This window comes from Anopheles maculipalpis, chromosome 2RL (genome assembly GCF_943734695.1).
Source record: "Anopheles maculipalpis chromosome 2RL, idAnoMacuDA_375_x, whole genome shotgun sequence".
Taxonomy (NCBI): Eukaryota; Metazoa; Arthropoda; class Insecta; order Diptera; family Culicidae; genus Anopheles; species Anopheles maculipalpis.
Genome location: NC_064871.1, coordinates 1826023 through 1853772, shown reverse-complemented (window position 1 = coordinate 1853772; position 27750 = coordinate 1826023). Strand labels below are relative to the sequence as shown.

The 27750-nt window shown below is 45.6% G+C and overlaps 3 protein-coding genes across 6 annotated transcripts in view; 2 read left to right on the top strand and 1 right to left on the bottom strand.

Annotated features, from left to right (window-relative positions):
* The window catches only part of LOC126559372 (DNA-directed RNA polymerase II subunit Rpb4), a 254757-nt gene that overhangs the window by 98741 nt on the left and 128266 nt on the right, over positions 1–27750 (top strand). The window lies entirely within an intron of this gene.
* Positions 1–27750, top strand: part of LOC126558456 (glycerophosphodiester phosphodiesterase 1) — a 357972-nt gene that overhangs the window by 231792 nt on the left and 98430 nt on the right. The window lies entirely within an intron of this gene.
* Positions 1235–27750, bottom strand: LOC126556675 (ras-specific guanine nucleotide-releasing factor 2-like). Of its 4 annotated transcripts, none has more exons than XM_050212089.1 (21): positions 27642–27750; positions 26293–26361; positions 26010–26177; positions 21115–21221; positions 20337–20484; positions 19348–19840; positions 18712–19134; positions 18487–18610; positions 17931–18274; positions 17293–17661; positions 16874–17209; positions 16004–16758; positions 15446–15564; positions 14188–14373; positions 6727–6747; positions 4861–5215; positions 4677–4774; positions 4495–4614; positions 4262–4424; positions 1501–1698; positions 1235–1425 (listed from the first exon to the last, which is right to left on the bottom strand). In XM_050212089.1, exons 1-21 carry the CDS (start codon positions 27729–27731, stop codon positions 1237–1239), a joined length of 4875 nt encoding a protein of 1624 aa, XP_050068046.1. In that variant the 5' UTR covers positions 27732–27750; the 3' UTR covers positions 1235–1236. The 4 variants fall into 4 exon arrangements, with proteins under 4 accessions (XP_050068046.1, XP_050068047.1, XP_050068048.1 ...); XM_050212090.1 differs by having other exon boundaries at positions 17293–17646; XM_050212091.1 differs by lacking the exon at positions 6727–6747.

The following is a 27750-nucleotide window of genomic DNA, read 5'->3' as shown; positions in this document are numbered from 1 at the left end:
GATGGCACTGCTGGATAAATCAACGCAATCAACCATTCCCTTTCGGCACACGGAAGAGACCAGTTCGAGATGCTCGACTTTCCTATCAGCACACTTTTAGTAAGTTTCGGACCGAAGAGTTGTGTCACAGGAAAGGCACATCAATCTTCCGAGCAACGAGCCGTTAAACGGGAAATACTTTACTCGCCAAATGAGCTGACCTCGTGCAGCTCAGGAGTGACGGACCATCGCCGAGGAGCCGACGATCATCAATGGCGTGTCCGATGCACGGTCGTTCGCTAATAAATCCATCATCGTCCAACAAACTAACGATGCACAGAATCACTTCGAACGGGGGAGATGCACATTGTGCCCATGGGGGTTCGGTTATGCAGAGTACGCAACATACCTGAACAGTGTTCATTGTAGCTCATGCAAACTTCTAGTCCGTTCCGGCCGTCCGTCCAGAAGTCCAGCGCCCTGCGGGGCAAAAGGAAATTCGGAGAAAGAGCACGGAGTAGACGAATGATATTGACGTAGATTTATTGCAGCGATAGCAATCTCTCGGTGAGCGGGATGGGGGCAGTTCTAGATAATCTGAGCTCATAGTACAGAACCCGAGTAGATGGAGAAATTATTTGGAAATAGAATTTATTACTACAATGTGCTCAACATAGAAGAGAGCTTTCGAGAACTGGTTAGGTAAGATATTTCTTGCATAGAAATTTTCGCTTTTGTTGAAACTATTGTCACAGCTACAAATTTTCGGAAGTCAAGGATCCTGTCTGCTAGTTGAATATCTCCATTATGCATAACAGGTACAGATTGTCAGCATTAATTGAGTAACGATTCGTTCTTATTAAGGATTGACAGAAACGAGACAGACGTTTGCGAACTGACCAACTCTAGCTCGTTCGATGATAAAATAAACATTATGGAATAATTCGATACTTAATACAGTACAAGAGTACTCACCAAAGTCACACCAAAAACTGCATGTTTCGTTCGTCGTCACGGAAGTAATGCATCTGCTGCTCATCCTTCAGAGGCTACAACAACACGCTCATTTTGCTACGTTCATAAGAATTTGGCCGAATTGACCAGGCAGGAAAAAGTGAGTGCATAAATTGAGCGAATTTTACGGTGATGGAAGCGGAGAAAAATACGCCACCCCACACTCGGTCTACCCGGGGTGGGCAGCAGATTCCCCGGGACCGTCTGGGACGGGGACGGGTGGTTGGAGCACCGGCGCCACGCTTAAACGTTGGCCGTGTTCGGTGCGCTGAGCCGCGAGCTTCTCGGTTCGATCTGCAATGATTTGTGGTACAATTCGTCGTCGTCCAGCAGCAACGATGTATCCAGGAGGTAGGATGTAACTTTCGGTATGTGATCAATTTTGTACGGCGTCTGTTGGAAGTGGCGTATCTCACGTATTACGTGGGCAATCTGCAATTAAATACGTCAAACGCGGCTTCCGATTAGTGACCGGTGGTGACGTTTACACCGCCCCCCCCTACTTACCATACGCATTTTGGAGAAGTTCAGTAATCCATCCGGTGTAAAGTCCGGCGTGCCCTCCTCAATGAAGGACAGGTCGGTCAGATACATGCCCAGGTACGGGATGCAGGGCGGATCGCACCGGTGCAGGGCTTCGCGCATCACACGAAACCTTCCATCCGAGCACACCACGGCCTGCAGTTTAGTGATTGTCGATTTGATCTGTCAGAAGCAGCCAGTCCAGAGTGGAGAGAGCGAGAAGCCACGAGATGAATGCAAATAAAAGACAGATACGGTTAGTACGATCGGTGCTACCAGGATCATATCCGGATGCACAACTTGTTCTACGGTGTCGTGTTGTGACTCTGCTACGGTAACACAGATTGTGACCGTAGATGTGTCATGTGCGAGATAAATACGGTTCCACAAACAATGAGACAGTTTTCGTGACAGATTTTGCACAATGCAGCCGTAAAATCAAACACAACCCATCGGAACCAGTCGGCGGAGGCGTTCTACGTTCTTGGACAGTGCAATAAAACGTGGCGAATGCATTGTGTGCGCGCTGCAAGTAAGCGCGATAGTTTACGAAACTTTCACCATTTGTGGTTTGCTTCGCTGTAGTACATAATCCGATGGTACCGATGGCGAGTACAGGAATTGGACCTATCATTTCATTACGCCCAGTGCAAATACTATCGAGTTTCGTTTGCAAATGAATTGAGCAAACAGCTAGGTACGATGCTGTTCCGGGTATTTATTTTTATGACCATAAGCGATTCATCGGCGTACACTGTAAACAGCATGGAAAATGTATGCGAACCAAAAAAGGTAGAAAGAAAACAAACTCGGGACCACTTCCCAAGCACCGTAAGCTGAGTGCGATAAACACAGGGTGTGGTGATTTTTATTGGCCACTTGGATGAACTTTTCTTTCTGACCTCTCTGCTGTTGCTGCTGCTGCTGCTGCTATGCTTCCGGATGGAGAAATATTTTCTGGGCGGAAATGTAACCGCCTTTTGCTAGGCATTTCCGCCCCGTGGTTTGGCCCGAATCGTCGTGAACGGCGAAAGTTCATCATAATAAAAACAAATAGAACAATAGCACACAATTGGTTATGCGAAACACACAATACGACGATGATCAGCTAGCAGCAGCTACCATTTGCTAAGCGTACATGGAGGCGCCTGGTCGGTCAACAAAACCCTAGTACGAAATTTACTGGAAACGGTCCAACATGCTACACTGGTATGCGGAGGGAAAAATCTCTTTCAAAAGCAGACAGATAAAGGTACGAGCGAGAGCCGGCAATGGAATGAGAAGTAATACTCATTGTTTCGCAAATAATTCGCATTTAAAAACGAAACTGGACCACTTGAGGGAAGGGAAGGATGGCGATTTGGATATCATTGAAAGATAATAAATTACAATTGGAAAACTTTCCCATTCGACAAAAGCAGTAGATAGAGGGAAAATGGTATTTTCATGCTTGTTTGGAGTTTCCATTCACAAACGTAAACGCTTTCAAAGCGAGCTTTGCACGGGCGGCTGAGTAGTACGCACACATGAGTTATTAAACAGTATTCGAAGCATTTTCCAAAGAACAACAGTGAAGCCGAAACATGCAAAACCCACACTCCCACGCACTTCCCACACGGGATTAGACAACCAAATTTACAAAGCAATTTAACTTCCTCTCCGGTGGGTAAATAATTCACCCGGATATGAGAGTGTCCCACGGTGTTATAGATTCTTCTTGGCAAAACTCTTTGCTCCACTTTTTACCCACACACGTACGCACGCTCGTCGTTTGGTGATTTTGTTTTCATAATTTTTAATGGAAAGTCAACTTATCTTTTTCTCATCCCGGTAAGAAACATGCAAAGTGTTTCCCCTGTAGATGTTGGGCGCTGGTAAAAAAAAAACACAATTCTACTTTGGCCGCACCTTTGGCGCTAGCAAACCAGCAAACGTTAAATTCCTCGCGGGAATATCGCACCAGCACACACACACACACTTACACTCACACACAACGTGGTGGTCGTGGTGTTGTGCTTACGCTAATTGAAATAACGACAATGTAATTCTCCAGCGTCAGGAAAAACAGTTTCACATGTAAACAAACATATGTACCGCGGTACCACCGGCACCAGCATCGCACCTGCCACACACGCACACGCACAACCAGTGTGCAAACAACAACTTCACTCGGCAATGAGATGAGTTTCGTGTCCTCCCATTGGGAGAGATGTGCTCGCCACGTTGTCACGGGAAGTATTGTAGCAAAGAAAGCTGTTCGGCGCTGTACCATGTGGTCCAAGTCTGTGGAAAGTTGTTCGGCTTACGGTCCCCACCAAACCACTGGCGCTGCGAACTTTTCACCACGATGAAGTTGAGAAAAATGATGATATACGGCTAGGGGGGGGGGAAAAAGTGTGTAAACAGATGTGAACATGTTGGGGATAGTCCTGATGTCCTGAGATCCGAGCTTTGAGGCTAGGAAACGCAGGTGGGCCTGAGTTGTTGATTTGTTTTGCGAACAGAGTATGTTGTGTGAATGTTGTTACATTCTCCGATTTGAATTTGGCCCGAGTTTGCCATTGCGGTGGATTAGCAATAGCTTTATCCTTTCGCTCTTCCAGTCAGCTTGCTAATTGTGAAGTTGTGTCTGAAGTTTTCATTTTGCCCAAAGGAAAGAAGCACCCTTTTCTTAGGCTAGGACAAGTTTTGATATATTGTGCCGCGAAAGGGTGCTGCTACAACTCGCAGGGAAAGGAATACTTACTGTTCTAGGTACTTTGTCCCAGGTCTTCTTCAGTCGGTACACAGCCGCATTCGTGAAGGCAGCACAGATTTGCAGCACCCCGTTGAAGTTGTGCAAACAGCGACAAATGTCCGCCACGGCTGTCCACTTCTCAATGGCCGCTACCCGCGCCGCCATATTGCTCCTGGTGTGTAGAATGACGCGTACGAAAGCGTTACAGGCGAAAAGATACAATGCGACACAACCAGGCTTACCTTGACACTATTTCCGAGCAAACTAACCGTGAGCCGTCGTTGAAACGTTTCGTCATAAGAATGATATGTTCTGCACGCGATTTTTTGTCCGATTTCATCCACGCCTGACCAAGGAATTCCCTATTTGTAGGATGGAAAATAATAAGGAGGCCTCTGCATAATCCAACACCACTCGTACTTACTCGCTACGAATGGCCAAAAATATCTGATGATCCAGATAAGTCATCTGTTCCGCAATCTCCAGCGCTGACAGTGTTTCGATGCTCTCTTTGCTCGGTGTCTTCAAAGGTGAATGTAAGTAAAAGAATAGCATTAAAACCAGCCTCAAAGTACACGATTTCGCACGAACCACCCGACCCGAAGTACCTGTGGTGGCGTAAGCAGTATCTCGAGCTGTTGCTTCCCGCTGTCGATGTCGTCACGGCAGAGTAGCCGGAGCAGTTGCGATGCAGCTCGGTGCTCAGTGGGCAATAGGTTCGGACTGCAGGTGATGTCGTCCAGGAAGGCTATCGTCTGACTGCGCAGAGCTGCATCCTGCTCAAAGTCCTGGAAGTGCTTCGACACCCAGTGTCGCAGCACGTTCAGCACGCGCATCGTGGCCGGCGAGCTGACGACGGATTCCTTTCGGTTCCTAGCTTCCACCTCGGGGGGCTCGTCCCGGGGATTGCTGGAAGCTGAGGTAGCGATCGCGAATGCCGCCGCTGCCGTCGATGTGCTACTCCTGTTACGGGGAAGTTCAATACGAGGCGGAGAGAGGGGAAAGGGGTTGGGGTTGGTTTGGAGCAAAGGACGACCCGCAAGTGCGTTGCGATTGCGTGTTTGCGTGGCAAAGGATGCGTTGCGCAAAAGGGTTTAGGTGAGAGTTTAGTGTTTTGTTTTAGTTTTTTTTATTCCCGTTTTGATGTGTCAAACCAGTGTACAAACAAGAGCGAACCAGAGGGGGAGCAAATGCAATATTTGGGGCGATAGTGTAGTGATGCAAGGTCAGAAAGGTGTGAAAAGCGATGATCATGAAGATGATGCTGATGGGATGAAGAAAACGGATCGGTCGGTTGAGTGGCGGAAAACGGTGGAATACTGAAGGATGCATCGAAGCAACAACAATGGGTGAGTTCATTTGGAAACGCCGAAGGAAAATAGGATATAAATAATTTTCCAGGAAAACTTTTCTGCTTTTTCGACCGAACATCCCCCAACAGGCGGCAAGCTATTAAAGTGATATTCTCGCCCACTTCATCGCAAAATTGCTGGATTCGCGCTAGGCGAGAGTTACCGTACGCCTTTTGCAACTCCCCCTGGGACACAACCGAGAAGGTTGATTTATTCTCACAGGTGATTACGCGCGAAAGACCCAACACGCGCGCGCGTACCGTCGGATATAAATCATTCCCAACGCCCTGGCCAGGTGGCCAGGCCCAGCAATATCAAGGATAAGAATCTGTCGCTGACACCTCCACACGCACACGTGCTTCATTACTATTCGGTGTCAGTAAGGGGGATTGCTCGGAAATTGCTTTCTTCCTCCTGAACATTCCTCGCCGCCCATCGAGTCTACGAGGGCGCGCGAGGAAAGCAGCTTGTAAATAAAACATCTTGGTCGAGAGCTCTTGTTATGACATTAGCGACCACAAAGCACTTCTTGCTGAGCCTTGGCTGCCCTTGGCCCTTAACGCTCCACGCGAGACCCGACAACCTGTCGTCTTGAGATACATACATTATTTATCTCGTAAACTTTCACTTGCCACTAACCGCACCGGTGATGGTTGACTGGTGGGTTTTTGCTTTTTACCATCGAAAAGGAACTCTGGCAAACATGGTAATTTGCAATTTGATGCTTTCTGTTCAATTAGTGTCTCGATTATATATTAATTGAGCAATCTCTTGCCGTGCCGTTGGCGTACTGTGAATTGATGGAGATGAATCTGGTCACAGATTTGCATAAAAGTTCAAATGCTTTAAAATCCATTTTCATGTTTGATAAGCACCCCCTCACCATCAAAAGAATAGGAATAAAGTTGTGACTCGTCAATTGGCAGGACACAGGCAGGATGTGGACTCCACTCAAGGACTGCTTCATACAGTACAACTACATGCACACTTGGCTGCCATTGTTTTGAGCACTCAAGTGAGTTCAGCTATAAGCAAACTTTCCGCAACTCGAACCGATCAATCCACCATCCAGGCATATTAATAATGGAAAGCGCGAGCGCGTGTACCATCGCATTGACTTACCACAGCGGGTCCGGTCCCATGCTGTGGGTGTAACGGCACATAAACATGCGACCCAATGAAGCGACAAAATTTATCCAACATGGATAAGAACCACCAGAACACACATGCATAGCGGGCCAAAAATAACAAAAAAGCATATCCCGAGAGTACCGATAAGGGCCCCAGTATGGTGCAAGCGTCCAGTAGAACCACCACGGTTATTATTCCCCGGTTTCAATTGGACGTCATCAATTTCATCGTTTGGAAAATTGATAATAAAACCAAAACCCATTCAGAAACCATCCCGAAGCCAATATGTGGAATGCACGTACGAGGATTTCCACCGGCCAACACGTTCGACGGGTTTCCGATGAAGGGGGAGAGACAGGGAGCAGAGTTCACGTTGTGAAGATGATGTTGATTGTGGGCAAGCCGAACAGGAATAGCAGGAAGCAAAATCCGTCCATAAAACCCCGAGAATCGCCGAGAAATGAAAGAATGTGTGGTTTTTTTTGTAGTCCCGATCCCGAACGACAAAATGAATGAGAAGCAAGCACCAGCCAGGTGAGCATGGACGCAAGATGTAGGTTTTTCCCGTTGGCCATTTTATGGTATCCGGATTGTGATCGAGCGTGTGTGTGTGTGTGCATTACACATATTAGTGTGGGGTCATTTTAGGGGTTGGTTACGAATGAGTTATCGCCATCGGGAGCAAAAAAAAAAGCCCGAGTTGCGGATATATCGTAGGCATATGAGTTTTTGTGTGTTGCGTCACGACAACAATAAAAGTCGACATTCCAGATCGTTTGAAAGGGCCAACGAGAGCGAACCCATACACAAATCCGCAATGTAGAGGGATGGAAAGATTTGTCGGATCGGGGTCATCAAACCAGACCGGCGACCCAGTCCCGGCGCCATTGTTGAAAAGGTGTTTTAATAACATGTCCACGGTGATGATGGGATGGACATTTAGGTCCACAAAATGGTGCGTAAGGTCAACGGGATGGATGAGAATGTGTGTTTGTGTGTGTGTGTGTGTGTTAGTGAAAGAATATTTTTTCACATTTCGGTGCATTTGTTATCAAACATCCGGGGTCAGAGAAACCATACGGCCATAATAATCGAGTCAAAACCCCGGGCGGTGTTGGATTTGTTGGATCATCGTTATTTTCACGTGTTGAATCAACGTCCATAAAAAAAAGAGGAGGATAATGGTTCGGTTCGTTTTTCCAGATTGCATTTTGTCGCAGCGCGCATAGTTTAATGTTGGAACGAAGAAAAAGCAAATCCATGCCACAAACCATGCGAGTACCATCGTAATTCGTTTCATTGCACAAAAGTGAAGCCCAGCGCGCGCAACGTAATCATTGGATTTTTGGTTGTGTTTGTGTTTTTATACGAAACCAAGCCGGAAATATTTGCACACAAATGTTTTTTTTTGTGCGAAATTAAATCGTCAGTCGTTTGAAAACAAAAAAAATCCGATATTTCCGCGTCCCGGGTATTCGAATCGTTATCAAAAGGCAAACGGTACAAAAAACGTGCCGAAATAATATTGGAATTCGGTACGTGGGCGTGGAACCAGGACACGAGACACGGGTACAATTTTCAGTAAGTGAAAATCGTACTCGAGCATGTTTAAAAGGGTGGAAAAAGTGAAATGATTTCGATAAAAGGCATGAGAACATGAACGGAACAGGGCCGCAGCAGATGGGCATCGATCAATAAAACAGTTTTAAGTTTTCCATCCAATGCACGATCGATGTCGAGTTGATGAGTTTAAGCATTAATTTGCGATAGGATAAAAACATTCGTTGAGTAACCATTTTTCAAATTTCAATTGCGTTATGGTGTACAATCGGGATCGAGCAATGGAGTTAAAAAAATTCGAAACATTCGATGGGTTTTGTTGAAGCAAGTGTAGCGAACGATAGCAGCAGATGTGTCACAATGAAAGTTCACAGTGGTTCGTCCAAAAGAAAGATACAATACCAGAAACGAGACAGATTGTGAAACAGTTGTGTGCCAGCGAAGCATCCAACAGGGCGAACGAAAAATGGATAGATACACCAGGTTCATACACCACGATCAATCAAACCGAGAGCGACCGGAGTGAAGTTCGGTCACACATTTGGACGGACGACGTCAAACAGGCATTCGACGACACGAAAAGAACAGACAGACAGACAGCCAGAGGGAGGCACAAAAAGACACACCAAGACACACAGATACAGTGACAGGACAGCCAGACAGCCAAACAGTACAGACAGATAGTAAGACAGATTGATAGCAGGATGGGGGAGCGTTTTAGGCGGGGGGCGGGACGGGGAGAAAGTTTGTCCAATCCACGATATGATGCAGAGACGGTACGGAGATATGATCATCCATCGGCAGGAACGGGACCGTCCACCGCCCAGGCCAGACAAATAAAAATACAGTCCCACGATTTAGTTTGTCACATCCGAGCATCAAGCAAGATCAACCGGAAGATTGATGGAATGATGATGGAACGTGAGCGTGGGAAAAGGGAGAGAAAATGGTTGTTTTCCACAAAACGGCCAATGCAACGATTTTCCAAAGCGTGAGGATTTTCGTGCAAATGTGTAGCGTGTAGGTTGATAGATTGGGCAAGTGATAAGCATGTTGTGTGTTGTATGGAGCAAATTTATATATCGAGTGAGCATCAAAGAAAGGGCATGAAGGGCCAGAGCATTAGGCAACATCCCGGCAACATGTTACAAGATTTTGGGGCAGAGGCGAGTTGAGTTCGATAAGATTAGTGGCGTATGATTTGTTGTAGAAAATGGAAATGAATCCGGATGATGTGAAGATGTTTTTTTGTTACATTTTATGCGTCCATTAAGGCGTTTGTTTTAGGTCACAAGCAACAAGGTTTATGATGTTGTTGAACATATTTTATCCGTCCGATGATCGTTGTCGTTGGGTTGGGATTTTGATGAGACATTTTTCGTTTTGTTGTTTGCAGAATCAATCACGATGGTGGTTTTGTTTGTTTGTTTGTTTGTTTTGTTTTTTTTTTTCGTTTACAGTTGGTTACAGAATGGCACACAAGGAACAGACGTACAGTATATATATAAACATCCATGAACACGATCACACACGGTATCAGAGCAAGTGAGAGCAACACATTCAGAGAGAAAAGAGAAAAGAGAGCAAGAAAAAAGAAACATAGTGTAAGAGAGTAAGAAACGAGACAAGTAAACGGTAAGTAACAATCAACTTAAACTTTTCAAAAAACATTGCATAACACACAAATACACAGACGTGAGTAGTAGTAGTAGTAGTAGTAGTAATAGTATGCCAATTTAGGGTCTGTTGTTTGCTGTTTTATTTCAGTTCGGATGAGTACAAGTTGCAGCTTATGGACGAGACAGGTAAGGTTAGATCAAGAACGGACGAAAATGCAGACAGACAGATACAGAGAGATATAGAGAGAAACATAGATGGGGATAAAGAGAGAGAGAGAGAGAGAGAGAGAGAGAGAGAGGGGGATGTAGGGGGAAGAAAACACAAAGAAATTCGCCACGGACAAAGATTGAGCCCAAAGGGTTTCCTTATCTACTCCTCTTATCTTATCTTTAACACCTCAGAATTACTGATAGGCATACGAAACATGAAACTATCTGGTTTTGAGTCCTATTCCAATTTCGTACCTAGCTCCTATAGCAATTCTGATATCAATTCTTCATCAGTATCCAGCTCAAATTTATTTTGCCCATCAATACTCAGGATAATATTTTAAGAAAAACTTCACAGTAATTGCTACAAATCAACACAACACAGCATTTACATGAAATTCTTTTTCACTCTGACATTCGGCCCACTAATCGTCGTACAATCATCCGTACAATTTCCTACCAAATCCCCGACTTAGCTTTAGAATTTACCCCAGTTTTGCTTTGGTGCCCACATGCTTTTCCGAAGGCAAGCACGCCCAAACACAATTTGTGCCTGCAAGCAAGCAGGAACGGAGTTTGCTGCTAGGTCGGCTAAACAGTAACGGAAGTTCATACATCACCCTTGGAAATACATTAGCTCTAAATCTTCATCAATCTCCGATAGTGTCCGTTACCCTATTGTGACCGCTGCACTTGCCCTTGTTTTCACTCTCAATGACTGTTACAGACGCACCCGCCCAGCACAACCCGTGCCCGGTGGGGTTCCGGTTCCGAGACACTGTTCTGATTGGCCCTCTTTAAGAAATCGCCCTCAGACCTATCCGCGAAGCCTGAGCGCACACGCCGCACACGACTGTATTTCGATGGGAGAACAAGATTTATGTAGCAAAATACGTTTTCATCGTTCCAATTGCTATAAATCTTCTGCCAAAACGATGGTGTTCCACCAGCAGCAGCTCCACCGACCGGTGGATGGGTTGTCTACCCTTTCGTTGGTGTGACGTGTCTTCGTTGCGGTAAACCATAAGGCTCCACCGGAACATAAACGTTGGAGCATTGAAGAAACTGGCAGAAAACTAGCAAAACTAGCGTAGAGGAAGAACATTCACGCTTCTCTTCCGCTGCTCTCTCGGTGCGGTGCGGTAAGCGCATCATGAAGTGGTGGATCGCCGGTGGATGTGGTAAAGGATGCAAACATTATCCTTTTATCGGTTAGTTTTGAATCTTTTCTTCATTTGCTTCGATGGCTGGGTGGCTGGCGGTGGTGCATTCTTCCCTTTTGTGCCATCGTTGGCAGAGATTTGAGGGAGACTGGTATAGTTGTAGCTGTGCGCTGTGTCTTACGAACGATCTGACTTAAGCAGCTCCAGATGGTAACTCGTGAGTATGGACAAGAAATGCTTCACGAATTGTATATTGCAATAAAAATGTATTTTGCCAACTTCGTGCCACCGTGCTGAGATTCTTCCCAACACAGCTTCCCGTGGCAGTTTATGATTTGCACTATCTTCATTTTATTATCCTCCTAGTTTCGTGTTCTGCGACCAAGCTGAAACAGTGGGGAATCACTGTTTGTCTGCTGGGACTATTAGGAACTATTGGAAGGAAATGAACCTTCGAAACGCTGCGATTGTATCTTCCAATCAGGGTTTTTTTTGTTTTCGCAGATAAAATTGACTTTTCCTATGTCAAATTTAAATCGAAAATTGAAACCATCATATCAGGCAAAAACTAATTTCTTCTGTAACATCAGAACTGTGCTCATCAGATTTTATATCTTTCTTTTGCTCCAAAGAACAAAGACGGTATAAATTTATAATCAAAAAGCACTCGATCGAATTCGTCCCTTTTTGTTTGCACGGTGTACGGAGCAAGTAATCACGTCGATAGGGCTGATTCGCCCAACAAGAAGAAATCCACTTAGACAAATATTTCCCAGAAGATTCTTACTAAATTCGCCAATCTTGTAGAGATGCAGGGTGAGGAGTCATTTGCTATCATACTTGGCATACACGGCACTCCTCGTCGTTTCTCCAGTGGAGTCGATCTGCTGGGGTCGCTCGATACGTAGAGCATAGCATGTTTAACATCTTCGTGTGGATAAGATGCAATAAATCATAAATTGTCGGAAACAGGACTACGTAAACAATGTTCACAACAAGCGGACACACGTGGGCACACATACACACGCACATGCACACGCCACAATCGTGTAAAAGGTTCACATTCGTTTCCAAGTGTTCCTTTTTCGTTCGGCTGGTTGCTGCTGCTGCTGCTGCTGCTGTTGGCAGTTGTTTTTGCTGATGGTTGCTGATCCTTTCTAACACTCCTGCTAGTATTCGTTCTTGCTGGTAAGGCGAAGAAACTCCAACTCCCTTCACGACCCTACACACAGACGCTCTGAAGCGAATGTATAAAACACATCCGAGAGCATGTGTTTGCATATACATATACCCAGCACAGCCGTCCATCGTAATCCAGGAACTTTGTTTAGTTTCCTTCTTTTTGCTCTCTCGTTCCTCAACTATAGTACCATCCAACGAGCAACGATTGCCTGTGTGAAAACATGTCAGATACGATTGTCTTCTCACTTTAGAATTTAATACAGCCCGCCAGGAGAAGGATTGGTGAGCGTGCAGATACTGCTGCTGATGCTAGTACTTCGACATGTACCGTAGCTTTATTTGACTGCCGACGTTAATACCCCGGGGGTGGGAAACCAGTAGCGGGTAAAGTAGCAGCAGGAAAGACATCTCTACTGACATATTTCAAGATTAAACTGGTGTACTTTTGTCGCCGGAAAGGAAGAAACAGACTCCCGCCGCATGACAATTGCTGTGATTAGTTGTGCTGACCTTAATCCGATTCTCTCGCACTGGAGAAATGCCCGGATTCTCATTTCAAGCGTCTCATTTGTACATTTCACCCATCCCCATACGGTTTCCATCAGCTTTTAATTTTACAATGTGTATACATGTGCGTGTGTGTGTCTGTTAAAGCATTACGATCGGAGTTTAAGTTCCGATGTGTTGTGGTTTAATTAAAATAAAAATCTCCTTAATCCATCCGGAGCACCTTCCAGATCTTACTCCGAGTGATAAAATGTAAACGCCAGTGAGATTGACCTCACATAAAATCAATCGTATTATTTATGACTTTAATAGGAGATTTTACATCAAACACTGCTCACTCACAACTCTGATGCAGAAATGAAATGATTTTGGATGGTTTTCTATATCGATTTTAACAATCTGTACTAAGAGCTATCAAAACGAAACTACTCACTGATTGAGCAGTTAAAAGGATTCATTTCCCACCTGCCTATACTTTCCCCTAGTAACCCCCCTTTGGGAGCTCAATCTTTGACCATAAAACGAAGGAATTCTCTGGTATTTCTTCCAAACTGATTGAAAATTGATCGACAAAAAATATAATCAAACAAGAAACGACCTGGCAGTCACAAATATTCTTCAACGCAAAAAAAAGCATTCCAACATTCGTAAACATGATGACATAAATCGACAGAGATTGAGAACGGAACGCCAGCTTCTTTAGGCTTATCGTAACGAAGAGTGACGTTTGTTTAAAGAAAATGAAGAACAAAATAATTTTCAATCTCAAATAGAAGAGACAGCATTACCCAAAACGGAACAGATCGAAACACAAACAAAAAACACGGATCAGCTCGAACCACGGGGTTTGAAGAAAAGAGCACAAACGTCCGTTACCAAGAGGCCAGGAAGAGTAGAAAACAGAACAAGAAGTCAAATGAAAAAGATAAACTTTGTGAAACACAGTAAAACACAACACAGTATTGCAAAATGGGGCGAAGTCTGATCCTTGGCGCACGATACCCGATCATGCGTGTATGTGAATGTGAAACGGAAACGGAAACGAAAAGAAGGAAGCTTTCGATCGCGGGATATCGCGTCACGTTCGCAATATCGCCGGACCGTGAAAGTAAGTAAATCGAAGGGGTTGGGGAGTGGGTGGCAAAGTGGGGCGGTGTTTGCTAGTTTCGAGGGGGGGGCGTGTTTCTGGGTGAGGTGTGGGTTGCGTTTACCTGCGTTGCGACTGGCGGTAGGAAGTGATTACTACGCCTACTTTGCTGGAGCAGTGAGGAACATGATCGTGCTGCATGGAAGCTCGGGACGAAATGGTGTTCAGCGATACACCACCAAGCGATCCGCGTGGTGTGGTGAAGATCGACGTGGCCATGTCGTCGTCGCTTTCGGAAAATCGGCGCGTGCTGAGAACGAACGGTGAAGAGAGAACAGAATAGAAAGAGAAGGGTAGAGAGAAAGAAAAAAACGTGATGTGTGGTTGCATGTGAAGAAGTGCATAAGGAAAATATGCATTTCCGGTTAAATTCGGGATGGGTTATCAAGCGGGAAAAAAGAAAGAAAAGAGTGTTGCATACATGGTGAAAAGCTGAGGACAATAAATCAACAAAAAATGGTTGGAAATTTGAATAATATATACAATATATGGTACAACTCGCTAACAAGCTTCGTTCGAGCCGAATGAGAAACATCTTATATTTATTTTCCAATCCGGTATGTCCCTTGAACGCCCCCTACCAAGCTACGATCAATATTATCATAAACACTAAACGCACACAAATCATTTGCAGCGTGTGGATGCGTTGGACGATGGTTTAAAACAAGCAAAAATGCTATGCCACGCTGTCACAACCAGAACCGGACCTTTCGGATCGAATCACCATGTATCGCTGGATGCGCTAGCGCTTGGCATCGAAGGCATAACCTTGGAAGGAATGGAAAATTATTCTCGGAAAACTGCACACAACAGCAAGGAGATTCAGCCTACATTACACACGTGAAGCTATTGCAAAGGGCACCCATGGATGAAGCTGGCCGTTGTGTGCGCCAGCGCTCATAAATTAGCGAATAATTAATCATACCAACAGCGCGATACGAGTACCGATGTTGACGAGAAGCTTTCGTCGTATGCATGCATGTATCGTATGCGAAGTAACATCGAGATGAAGGAGATGATTTATTCGGCGAAATAATTGTACGACGAATGGACAGCTCTAATGCTTCTCGCTACGGGCGCTGGATGCGTAAATGCTACCACACAGGTCGACAAAAGTTTCAAACCGGACAAACTATGAAGGACAACTGAAGCCTTAACAGATGTAAGCTGGAACCCGAAAGGACTGGATCGAACATACACAGCAAGGACACCCCCATGGTGACAGAGTGTGCATCAGTGTGTCCTTCGAAAATCGTTTTCCATTCCTGCCTGTGTGCCATGTGTGTGACACATACAAAATCGGTAAACGGGATTGTACATACCTGGAAGAATCTCGATCCCTCTGGGGCGTTCCGAACAGACTCTTGCGCTGTCGTTCCGGTGTCTTTGGAGCGGAAAACTTCCTCGTCGTCAGCCGTGGACTGCTGCTGGTCTTTTCGCTCTGCGGAGACGTACGGGAACAAACGGTATAGTTTTGTGTCTAGTTCCGCAAACAAACCCTTCATGATTTGTAACGGAGTTTCGAAAAATTCTAATTACAGTGTTAATGATTTTGCTAATCATAAAAGAAACTCGGCAACCAACCGGACCGGGACTGGGTATGGGTGTAACAACCGAGCTTAATTTTCCCACCCCACACCGAACGGTGCCGTTACGTGCGTCGAGACCCAACGGAAAGAAACCGTAAAACTGTGTACAACCCGTCCGGTAGTGTAAAAGGCATCGCCGCGTGGCATGAGCTTAAGCCGTAATAGTAATTTAATGGCATTAAGGTCGTCCGATGTAAGTGGTCAGGGTAGCGCACCGCAAAGCCTCCTCTCCCGAAGGCTAGGCGAGTGATTTCTAAATCCCGTTCCCAGAACTTCGGTTCTCGTACGTACCTTGTTGAACAGACTGCCGTCCCCGTTCAGCTGCAGGCTGTGTCGATGTTGACAGAGGGCCGCATGCGGGATGGCAATGTTGTGGCCGACGCTCGGTCGACGGTCCATCGGTAGTAGATGAGGCGGCGAAATGCTTTTTGTGGACGTGGCCGTTGTTGTCGTCGTTATCGTAACCGTCGTTGTAGTCGTGGTCGTCAGATAAGGTTGAGTTACGATTTTCGGACCTCCAATCTCGAGCCGTCCCTGCACGATGGTGGCTTGTTCCGATTTTAACGGAAGTGATTGCTGCTGCTGTAACGGCTGATGCGGTGGAGCGGCCCCATTCGATGGTTGTCCGTTGGAGGGGCTGTAGCAGGGAGTGGTGGTAACGGTCGGGGGTGTTGGAGGTGTTTTAATTTGTTGCTGCTGATGTTGTGGCGAATGATGCTGCTGCTGTTGCTGATCTTGCGAAGCTGGCTGTTGTTTGTCCGGCGTTCTTGATGTCTGACCGAGCCCGTCCTCCGTTTGGCTCGTATCCGTAGTGCAGATGGTGGGTGTGGGGGGTGTTGTGCTGGCGGTGGTGGAGTGATGGGTAGAGATTTTGTGTGCCTTAGGATTAACACGCTCGGGCAATGGGCTGGTCGGTGCTTTGCCGTACTTAAACGTTCCCTCTGTTGGTGTGTCGTCTGATTTATCCTGTCCCCCGGAACCGGTTGATCCTACCAGTGTGACGCTGCTCAGATTGGACGGGGAGGAAGGACCACTCATGGCCGTTTCTAAAAGATGTACAACGCACAACAACAAGCGGATTAAGGACGCAGCAAGGCAACAACTAACAACTGGAACACACGGGCGGAAGTGTGTAATGTATCATAAACATTGCTTAATCACCTGTTAAAGTATCGGAGCTACTCGAGCCAGGCATCGTTTTCGGTATTACCAGGTACGAGTCGTCCTGTGGCTGCTGGTGAAGCTGGTGCTGAGATTTACTCTGCAAATGTGCCGAACTGCTGCCCGGCGGTTCGATTGGCTTTTCCTCCACGACCTTCTCGTTCAGATGATGCGTACTGTGAATTATTACTGGACCCACCTGCTCCGGTATCCAGGAGAGAGTTTCCTGCTCGGAGTTCTGATGACTTTGATAACCCCTTCGAGAGCCTCGAAAGCGTAGACCTGTTGAGTCACCGCTCATTGAGCGATCTCGGTCGGCTCCTTCCGAGCAATAGCCTATAGCACCGTGGGAAATAAAGTCATTGCATCGAATGTTTGACACGTCCGTACCATTTATGCCAACTTGCATTCTAACTTACCTGACACGGAGCTGGCACCGGATGTGCGGCGCGGAGAAGCACGGCCGTCTTGGTACGGTAGCTCCAGGAAATCTGTCTGATGCTCACAATCGCACGACGGTTCCACGGGGGGATCGTAAAAAACACTTTTCAACGCATTCAGCACCGTTTCACCGTCGGTAAACACCCGGTACGTTAGCAGAAACGTGTTCAAAAAGTCGATTGACAAGAACCGCAGATCTGTAAGACGTTGCAGCAAGCGCTCCGGTGTAGCGTAGCGCACCTGCGGCAGTTTGCACGAGTTCAAAGTTCTCGAGAAACGTATATCCACATCATCCTTAAATAGCCGAGGATCGGCACGTAACGCTTGATGGCCTGCAAGAAGAGATGCTTCAGATTTCAAATCACCAACAATGGGCAGCCGCCGACCGGACCGGTGAGGGTGACAAGAAACATGCAATTCAAAAAGGGAAGGGATCAATGCAAGCACATCCAGTTTCCATCCAGAGGCAAGTGACATACAGTTGTGTGGTGCAGTGGGAAGAGAGAAACAGAGAAAGATTGGATCAGGATACACCACCAGGATGCGAGCAGACAACAGCTAGCTGGTACATTGCATTACATTCAACATTCAAGCCACGGCCTCGGGCCTTACATACCTCCCGAGGAACCTCCGATGCCCGGTGAAAGTAGCGAGTGCATATGAATGTTATCCAAACACTGGGAAATATCGCTAATCCATGCTTCCTTGTCTTGAATTGTGGGCGCCACGAGATGGATGCCGTGACGGGCTCCGGATTTCGATTCAACAAATATCTTAAAGTCTCTATTGCCTGCATTGACCGACTCAGTAACGCTCAGCGTACTGCCACGGGTCGATGCGGAACAAACGGATGCATCCTCATCATCGTGCTGTACTTCACTCGGATCTTCGACGAGAGTTGCATCGGCTAGAGGAATTTTTCCCACATCCGGTAAAAGATGTAAACGGCCTCCCGACGTCCTGGAAAATTCAGTGAATTCAGAAATCGATAAATTAGTGTTTGATTTCCAAACGCAAGAAATTGTTCCTGAAAGCTTTGAAAGCTTTCACGTATCCTGAAACGTATTCTGAATTCAAAGTCGACATGAAATGTTTCACACTTATCATCCCAAGAAATTTTGTATGAAATATTTCACACTATAGCGAAAGCTCTGGGCTCGAGGATTGCTCACCTCGTTGCTATAATCATGTGGTTCGAGAATAGGAAACATTGTCGAACGGCATCACGTTCGCTTTTGAACGATGCTAGGCGGCTGCGTATTCGTCCTCGACCAGGCGGCACTTGCACCAAGCTTCCTGTGGACGAAAATTTAACAGCATAAACCGGTTGACTGACAGCATCCACAAGAGAAAAGCTTGGCCGTGTTACATTCCAACGTCCCAATCCGTTCGCTCACCTTGCCTCACAAACACCTGATTGACATCGAGCAGAATATCGCAACCTTCCACAATCATCCGTTCGACGGCAAGATTTTTGCGCAGATTTTCCGTTTCCGACACCTCGTCATGCATTTGTCGCGAAAGGTCTTCGAGCTGTTGGCGCGCATTTTGCAGGCTCTTCCGCTCGACGTGATCGTGCGGAGTGTGTGCCAGCAGCTCGTGCAGCGTGATGATGTACCGCGGAATCTGATGCATCGGATAGGTAAGAAACGTTTCCAAACTGCGGCCCTGGCAGGCCGGTTTCGCTTCCAGGCGCTTCAGCACCGTTGCAAAGTTGGTGTTGCTCTTGCACTCGGTCAGCACCTGCAGACTGTAATGGTGATTGCGCACATACTCCTGGTAGATGCTCAGCATGGGCAGCAGCATGTCGAACAGATCGCCTAGAAATGTATTCGGAAAATTAAAGCTAATTTTATACAACATGATGAATGGGCAGATAGGGATGTGATGCGTGCACAGACGCCGCAAGAAGCGCGTTAGGTAGGTGAGTAAGAGGTGGGTGAAGAATACGGCCGCGGCATCATTAGCGAGCAGGCCTCAGGTTTTTTTTTAAATAAGTTTTTCTTTTGGTCACGGAGTAGAAGCAGTCTTACCAAGCACTAGCGTCGGCCAGGACTCCAGTCGTGAGGTCAATCCCTTCAGGAAGATCTGATGCAGGAACAGAACCGTCTCGGAGTTGAGAAATATCGAGTTGACATCCTCGTGCGAACAGGGCGGCCTCTTCGAGCTGGCAGCCATCTTGAATGGGCGCAAAAAGCAGGCAACTAGCACCTCCAGCTGCTCGAGATATTCCTCCTCCGCCTCGACCATGCTGAACACGAGATGGTTCCGCTTGCGCATACTTTCCGCGTGCGGTGACCGGATGTACTCCTCCACGATCTGCTTCCAGCGCCGTCTGCACAACCACCCGCGGAAAAAGCTCTGCACCTTCTTGATCTTACGCAGCTCGATCGAATCCTGAACCGAGGCGCACAGTCCCGGGAGCGAACCGTGATCATCCTGCGAGTCACCCGGCACACTGAAGCTACCCCGTCCGACGGGTGTGGCCGAATAGCTCGACCGGGTCTCCTTTCTAAGCACACAAATCTAGCCGTACCGGAAGCGACGAAATGCCGACCACAGGAAATATCGTGAAAACGGAATGTCGACACGCGCCAACACCGGAAACAAGGAAAGTCAAAACAATAATTAGTTCTTAACTGTGTGCGTGTGGCTCCGCCTTACCGGTATACCGAAACAACCCGCTCGCATGATAGTCCATTGCTTGCCTTCTCTTCAACACCCCCTCTTCGGTAACATCCCGGCCAGGCTTCTCAGAAACCACTGAATGCTTCCGGAAAAGCTTCCGGCCAATGTCGTTGAAGTGTGTGGCGAAGCGAAAGGCAAGCAAAAACTAAGGACGATTAATAACCTTCTGTGCCGTTTCGTTTCGTCCCATGGGATACAAACACGCATACAAACAATCCTCCCTACAACAACCCCTCGCTACTTGTCCTCTGCCCTCTTTCTTCATAAATCACACACACACACACACACACACACACACACACACACACACACACACACACACACAGATACTTACCTCTGCACGAAGCTTTCGTATTTCCGAAGCGAGCTCCTCACATTGCTGAGTGTACTGCCATTTGGCCGTTTTCTCGCTTTCGACCACTTGCAACAGATGGACATGCTTCTGCTCGAGTTCCTCCTTTTGAAGCAGCAGTTTGTTGAAGCTGGCAGTGTTTATTCAAGAGAGCGCGCGCGTGTCGGGCGCATGGCGTATGAGCGGTCGAACATACAGAAGAAATACATATATTTATGTGAACCATTCAGCAGGGGCGAGGAAAGGAAGAGGAGGACAAAGGGAGCCGTTTCCCAAGCAATAAAATAGAAAGTAGAAAGTGCACCTAACTAGTGTGAGGGAGCCAGCCTTCAAAAGCCGACAAGTGTACTAATTAAAATGCAATCAGTTGAAGAGCGTTTGGGAGTCGAGTGTCCGATGCCTGTTTCTTGCTCGCTGGCTTCTCACTTTGGCAATGAATATGCATGAGCACAGTGAATGTGAAGAATTTAAATAAGGACCGGTCTCAAACTTGCTCCCCCGTGGGAAAGTGGGTGTTACTGGGTGGGAGATTTATTACACAGTCTTCAATAGAAACAGTCGTCGACTTCCCAAAACACACAAAATGGCGGGAAGAAAAAACACTCATTAAAGATGTAAAATTATGCAATAACTATTTCTCACGTTGGAAACAGCTGTATGTCATCCACTAAAGGCTATGGCCATCATTAAACTAGGATAGGTTTAGGTCATTTGTTTTTCGTTTCTCAGGAAGGAATTCTGAACCTAAAGCTCCATTTACCTTGCCTCGCGTATGGCAATGATCCAGGCTGAGCACTCTGATTCCGTGGCCGCACGCAGTTCGTACTGTCTTTGGTTTTCTCGTCGATAGCAAATAGTGAAACAATGCTGTAGAAAATAGAAAAACAAGTATCAAAAGAGTTATTAAATGGCGATATAAAATCGATCTTTACACAATTCGAACTTTAAAGGGGAAAATCGAAGGACTGTAAAAAGGTTTCCTGTTCAACATTTATGCGGTAGAAATCAACGACGGTTGTTGTTTTTCTTGTAAAATTACTTGCAAGAGACAGTCTTATAATCAAATACCCTGTTATGGCACTCTAATCGAACCCAATTTAAATTTCAAACCCCAAAAATATGGCTCGTCGTCGATTAAAAAAGGAACCATTACTTTGACTCGCTTGATAGCGCATTTATTTTTGGGCTTTAATTTGTATCAAGCGTTTTGCTTTCTTGTACGGATATCAAATCGTTTTTGGAGCTTTACGAAGTGCAGTTGAGGTTAAATGAAATATTACACCCGTGTTCAGACACGGTTACATTCCGGGATAGATTAGATTTATGAGTCTATAAATACGGAGCCTAGCAATTGGTGCTGTGGTAGTACGTTTCATCCTTTTATTACACCATCTCGTCAAGCTACTGAGAGTCGTCTTCGCCATTCAAACACTGCATAGAGAAAAAAACCCATGGCACAAGGAGAAGATTGTAATCAAATTTCCTTTCATTTCTGTGGTGCCGCATTGTTGTTGAAACCCCCTTTTGTCGGCATTCACATCCAGCGGCAATCGTACAATACTCTTCAACACAAGAGATGACCACAAGTAAGAATTGCAAGAACCGTATCTGTACTCGGTACTCACGTGCTCGTCCATTTCATAAGCCCTTCCTTCGTTACGTTGATGTTCCTGAGCAACGCAAAAGGCACAAACAAGATACAATAAAAAAAAAAAAAACATTTCTAAACTGAAAGCATGCCGGAAACGGCTCGGTGCGTTTGAAAAATTCATCCAACACAAACACACCACCCATCACATGGGACCGGGGGATGCTCAGCCAGAGTTCCAGCGAAAGGCTCCGAAGTAAATTTTCGCAAGGAGCGCTAGTGTACATGTGTTGAGTCGATTAATTTTTAAGCACTTTGAATTGCTTTATTTAGAAGGCAACTTGTTTTGTGCGAGCCCGCTCAGGCCAACAAATTTGATTAAATTGTTTTCATGCCTGTGAAAGCACCTTAGCAGCAGTGGTGTTGCTCGTCAAAGCTCTTCCATTCGAGTTCCGCCATCTCTCGGCGTTGTAATGCAACAGCAACGGTTTAGAGTTCGTAGTTGCATTCAACTATGTGCCAAGTTCGTTCGCCATTTCGACGCTGAAGCATTTTCATCATCCCATTTCGCTAATGGCAATGTGGTGCAAAACACTCCAGAGCTTGCCACCAACCGTTACAACCGCAAAACCGCCTTCTCAACCGCCTAGCTGCTGTTCCGTAGTATAGTCGGCAGAGGATCGACGAGCCAAGAGCCAGGACAGAAAACAGAAAACTCATTACACAACCGAAACCGAATAAGGGTTCGAATTAAATTCTTCCCTCATCTTGCTTGCTTGCTGCTTGAAAAGTGTGATTTTGCCATAATTGCCAACAGCTGTGACGATGCAAGCAGCGGGATTAATTATTCGCACCATAAAAGCCCGACCCGGGCTGTGGCAGCAGGGCCACTTAACGTGGGGTTGGGTGAAGTATATCAACTTAAAAGGGCCATCACTACTATCGCTTGATTGTATGGGTGTGTGTGTGTATGTGTGTGAGTTTGCATGTTTGAAGTGAATTAGCTTAAGCGGTGTAAACAGTCACACTAAGCGCAACCTTGTTACTCGATTTGAGCAGGATATTTCACAGGGGTTTCACATGATTACGGAAGAATTATACCTTTTTAAGGACACATTATAAAATGTTATCCTATTCATCCTATTTTCTGGTACTATGTGTTAAATCTAAAAGGTTCATTTGGTATTCTTGTTAGAATGATAATGACCCACGTCACATATCGCGTGAATCTTTTAAGACCCTGGACTACGACTACTCCCAGGAACTACACCACTACGGACGCTGATAGCAGCAGCATATCAAAGGGTCGAGTAAGCGGCGCTAAACCGTGACATGGAGATATACGTGGCGATAACCAAAATGATGGTGGCAATAACCATCCTTGCTGACAATCAATGATTAACGCAGAAATGATGATCAGATAGAGGTGATTGCATGCTTAAAGTAATGAACTTTGTTAGTCACAATGCTCACATACGAACTGGACTTTTGCCCCTATCTGCGTGGAATAGTAATGGAAGAAGTATGAAATTATGTTTAAGTCGTCGCCCCTAGGCTGGGGGCGTTATCCAGGATGTCTTTAGCAGAACAAGACTTATCTGCTTTTTTTGGTATTCTTGTGCCAAAAAACCCGTTTATGATGTATTCTTTCACCACTAAAAGGAAAGAGTGCCGTTGCAGTAGTAGTGGGAAAGTTTGTATAAATAAATCTTCAGCGATCCTTAAGACAGAACCTCAAGTACATTTTCATTATAATCAGCCTTCCGTTGTTGATTTAATAATGAAGTGAAAATAACTAAATCAACAATGGATGCTGTGTGCGTATTAAACACGTACCCAAACTCTAACACACCTACACAAACACAGCTTAAAATGATCGATTCATCAGCATTATGAATTAATCATGATGGAACTAAATCGTAACTGAAATTGAACCATTCTCCGTTCGTTTTACATTCCAAGGCGCGCGCGACGGCAAACGGCTGAAATTGCTAAACTTTACCTTGATTGGTTGTACTACGATAGAGGGAGAGCGGAAGAGAGAGAGGACAAAAGAAATTCAAAAACCACACCCAGCCCCATCCGTCCTCCATTGCAAGGAAATGGATCAATCGGCCTGACAAGCAAAACGCAACCTTTTCTCCCATTTTATCCCACTGACTCTGTCGAAATGAACGATAAATGTTCGATCCAGTAGATAAGGTGCCGAAGCAAAACTTTTCGATTTTACAACGACAACAGCGCGTTCGGATCCTTGAGAAGGGGGGGGGGGGGGGGAGGGGAAGGAAAGAAACGTTAAAGGAGGGAGAGGGCAGTTTGGTATTTCTTTGACTTTTTGCGCACGACTGCACACCCCGAACACAGAAGGGACAAATTCCCATTTGAGATGCGATTGAAAAAAGGGAAAAAGAAAAACAAACAAGGTTCGGGTTTGGCTTTTTCCAAAAAACAAAACACACACCGACATGCAAAGGACAACAAAGAAGATTAAAAAATTATCTTCTTCTGTCCAACAACACTCTGCTTGGGTGCTTTCGATTGGTAAAATGAATTTCAAAATGGCCGACACGTCACTGACCTCGGCAGGACTTAAACTTCCGCATAACAGCACCATCGATGTCTTTCCGGTACAGCAACGTAGAACAAGACACCGTGCCGTCGAGCAGACAATGAACATCACTGAACAGAGGGTTCTCTTAAGCATATGTTTTATTCATGTGGCTTTCTTATTATGTTATCAAGTAGCAAAAGTAGAACCCACCGTGCCCCGGCTGCTGCACACGGCTGCTGAACTCTCGCTAACCTGCTGAATGGTTTTGATCTCGTACGCCTTCACGTCTTAATTTCATCGTTCTTCAACCTCATCTCAGGGTTGTTCATGAATATCTGATTACCAGTCGTGGCTGCCTGTTGCTGCGTCCGTTTTTTTGCGTCCGACCTTCTGACTTCACGCCAGGTGCCGTTTCATGAAGAAGCTCCCGGGTGAAGAAGCTTTTTTTCGGGTGGGAAAATGGTCGTTTTTGTTCATCCGCTCGACGATTTGTTACGATAGCTTGGGAGAGCAAGAAAACTTTTCCCATTTGCAAATCGTGCCTTTCAGATCTGGCCGAGCTAACTGGTCATAACTTTCGATGGTTTTTTTACGGTGATAAAATAGAAAAACAGCTTGCTCTGGTAGGGATGTAATCGTAGGAGAAGATACATTTTCCAGTTGATCTTCCATTGCTTGCGATTTAATTTAATTCCATTTTTCAATGTACCAACCCTTTGTAATCCTTCTAATCGATACGTACCCGAACGGCAACGATTGTGTTTTTCGCCTCTCTGTACAGTGGGTGATGATTTATGTTCGCATTTTTCTGCTCCTACATGTGTTACGCTTTGCCATAACGTGCCATACCCCCCTTGCTCGGTGTCCGTTTTATGTTCTTATGCACAGGGTAAAGCGTAATCTAACACCTGCCGCGCGACTTGCAGTGCATAAACGCGCGCGCAACAATGATTGTCACACATTTGCTGTGCGATCAACGGTGTGGGGGCACCGTGGGGCCATAAAAACCCGCAAACGAATGTTTCACGTGCCGGCAATAAACTGCGTATGTGATAAATTGGTCTCATATATTAATTTTTCTTCCAATCTCTCTCGCACATTTCATTCCATTCTCGTCCTTCTATGTCCCCGTTTCCCTGTGCTCAAGTTTGCGCGTGAAGGATTATCGCAATATCCTCGTATCCCAGCATCACCCGAATCATCGGGATGGGGATGGGTAGGTGAAACTGTAAGCGGCGAAGCCAAAACCCCAATCAAAACGATGACACTTTTCCCGGGTTTCGGCCCAGGACATCCACAGAATATGAAGCCTGGCAAGTACTCCCAGCATGGCACGCCGTGTACGTTTACTCGTGCACGTCTACGACAAGTTCAAGGACGAAGGATCGCTTAGGCAAGCGGATAGCGATAGCGAAGACAAATAAAAAGCAACAAAATGTCCGTAAACGGTATCAAAATTGATTTTACTTCCGTGCGGTTTGGGTTTGGGAAAACTTTGGGGCGAAGTAGCGCTTACCTGTAATTTTTCTTCCTTAATAATTTTCGGCGCCTGACCGGTGCTGCTTGATATGGGGGGTCCTGATATCGAGGGGGCTGAAACAAGCCGCTCACAGTAGCAGCCCTCCAGAAAGATTAGTCCGGAGGGCCGCGACGATTGTTCGGATTCGTAGTAGAAGAGTAAATTCTGGGGGAAGTAAGAGAAAAGGTAAGAAACACAACGAAGAATTAGAGTAATTTTCCTAATGATGATGTTGATGGGTGTCGAATTTACATCACAACCAGGAGGTTGTTAGACTTACCTGGTAGAGCACAAACCAACGCATCTGCCATTTGTTATTATCGGATGTGCGTTTGTGTAGATAGCCGTGCTGAAAGTGAAACAACAAGTAAAGGAGAATTAATTGATATAGATGTATTCGGAGAAGCTCTACGGAGCTTTATACGCTCATGAGTTTTTCGTTGGTTGTTACGTTCTTTATTACTTGCGAGTACTTGCAGAGCATTATTTTGAACGACGATATTATCCGAGAACCTACGACACTATAAAACAAACTGTTCCCCACGGTACATCCCACCAAATCCTGCTGGCTTTATTCTTACCCCCTATCCTTCCACGCCCGTCTTGAGTAAACATGCTGTACTCTAAATTGATATTGGTTTAACCCAGCGTCACCGTCACCGGTTTGTGTTGGAGCAACAAGCTCGCCACAACGGGATCATGTGCGACACGGCCATGAACCAAGAACATGGTGCGAGAATCCGACAGCACACACGCACACACAGGATGACGATGCTCAATTAGAGGAAAATATGTGTTCCACTCGGCAAGTGGTAAATAACTGTAACGACAAAACTTTTGCCTGTTCGCACAGCATCAGAAGGGTGTGTGTGTGTGTGTGTGCAGGTTTTGTCGAAAATGAACCCTTACCACGTCGTCGTCGCATGTTGCTTGTGCCCATGCAAATACAAACTTCTTCTTTTGCGGACACAAACAACTACAGCAACATTAACAACAGCACGGGCAACATCGTACATCGCTCATGAACATTTTTTTGGCTGTTATGTTTTTCGTTTTTTCCGTTGTTTTCGTGGAGCATTGTTTTGACATGCGTGTTCCGAAATTTTAAGTAAAATATGCTAACCAAAAACAACACTATGCTGCACAGTGAGCATTTCTACGGGGAACAAAATCGTCACTATTCATAGTTATTGAAAATTTTTTGTTAATTTACGTGACTTGTACAATTATCGAACTGTTAACCTATTAACAATGAGTCATAATATACAACTAGGCGTCTCCATCAATACTTTTCAAAATATATCTTTTTTATAATTTTTTTTTTCCATAGCAATACGGCCTGGCCGTCCTTTACGAATAAAAAAAAACATTTTTTCCATTGTTATTTAGCCTAGTTATTATTTTAATGAATAAAATAGCATTTTTGTACATCAAAATTATTGAAACATAGCTCCATGGAATAGTCACTTAATCTTGAGCAAAACTGTAGAACGAACAACAATAATTTATACAGTATAAAAAGAAACAAACATAATTTTATCCCCTTATAAGCCCTTTGCAGTTGGACGAGTTTTGTACAAATGAATTAATCCTCTAATCTGGGTTTGTAATGCTAAAGTATTCACTTACCATCGAATGATCATACTGTGCCCGATCGGACAGCATAATCAGCTGGTTCTCGTTAACCCGCACGGAACGCTGCATTTTGGGGCTGAGCATCGATGCGCACGTTTTAAAG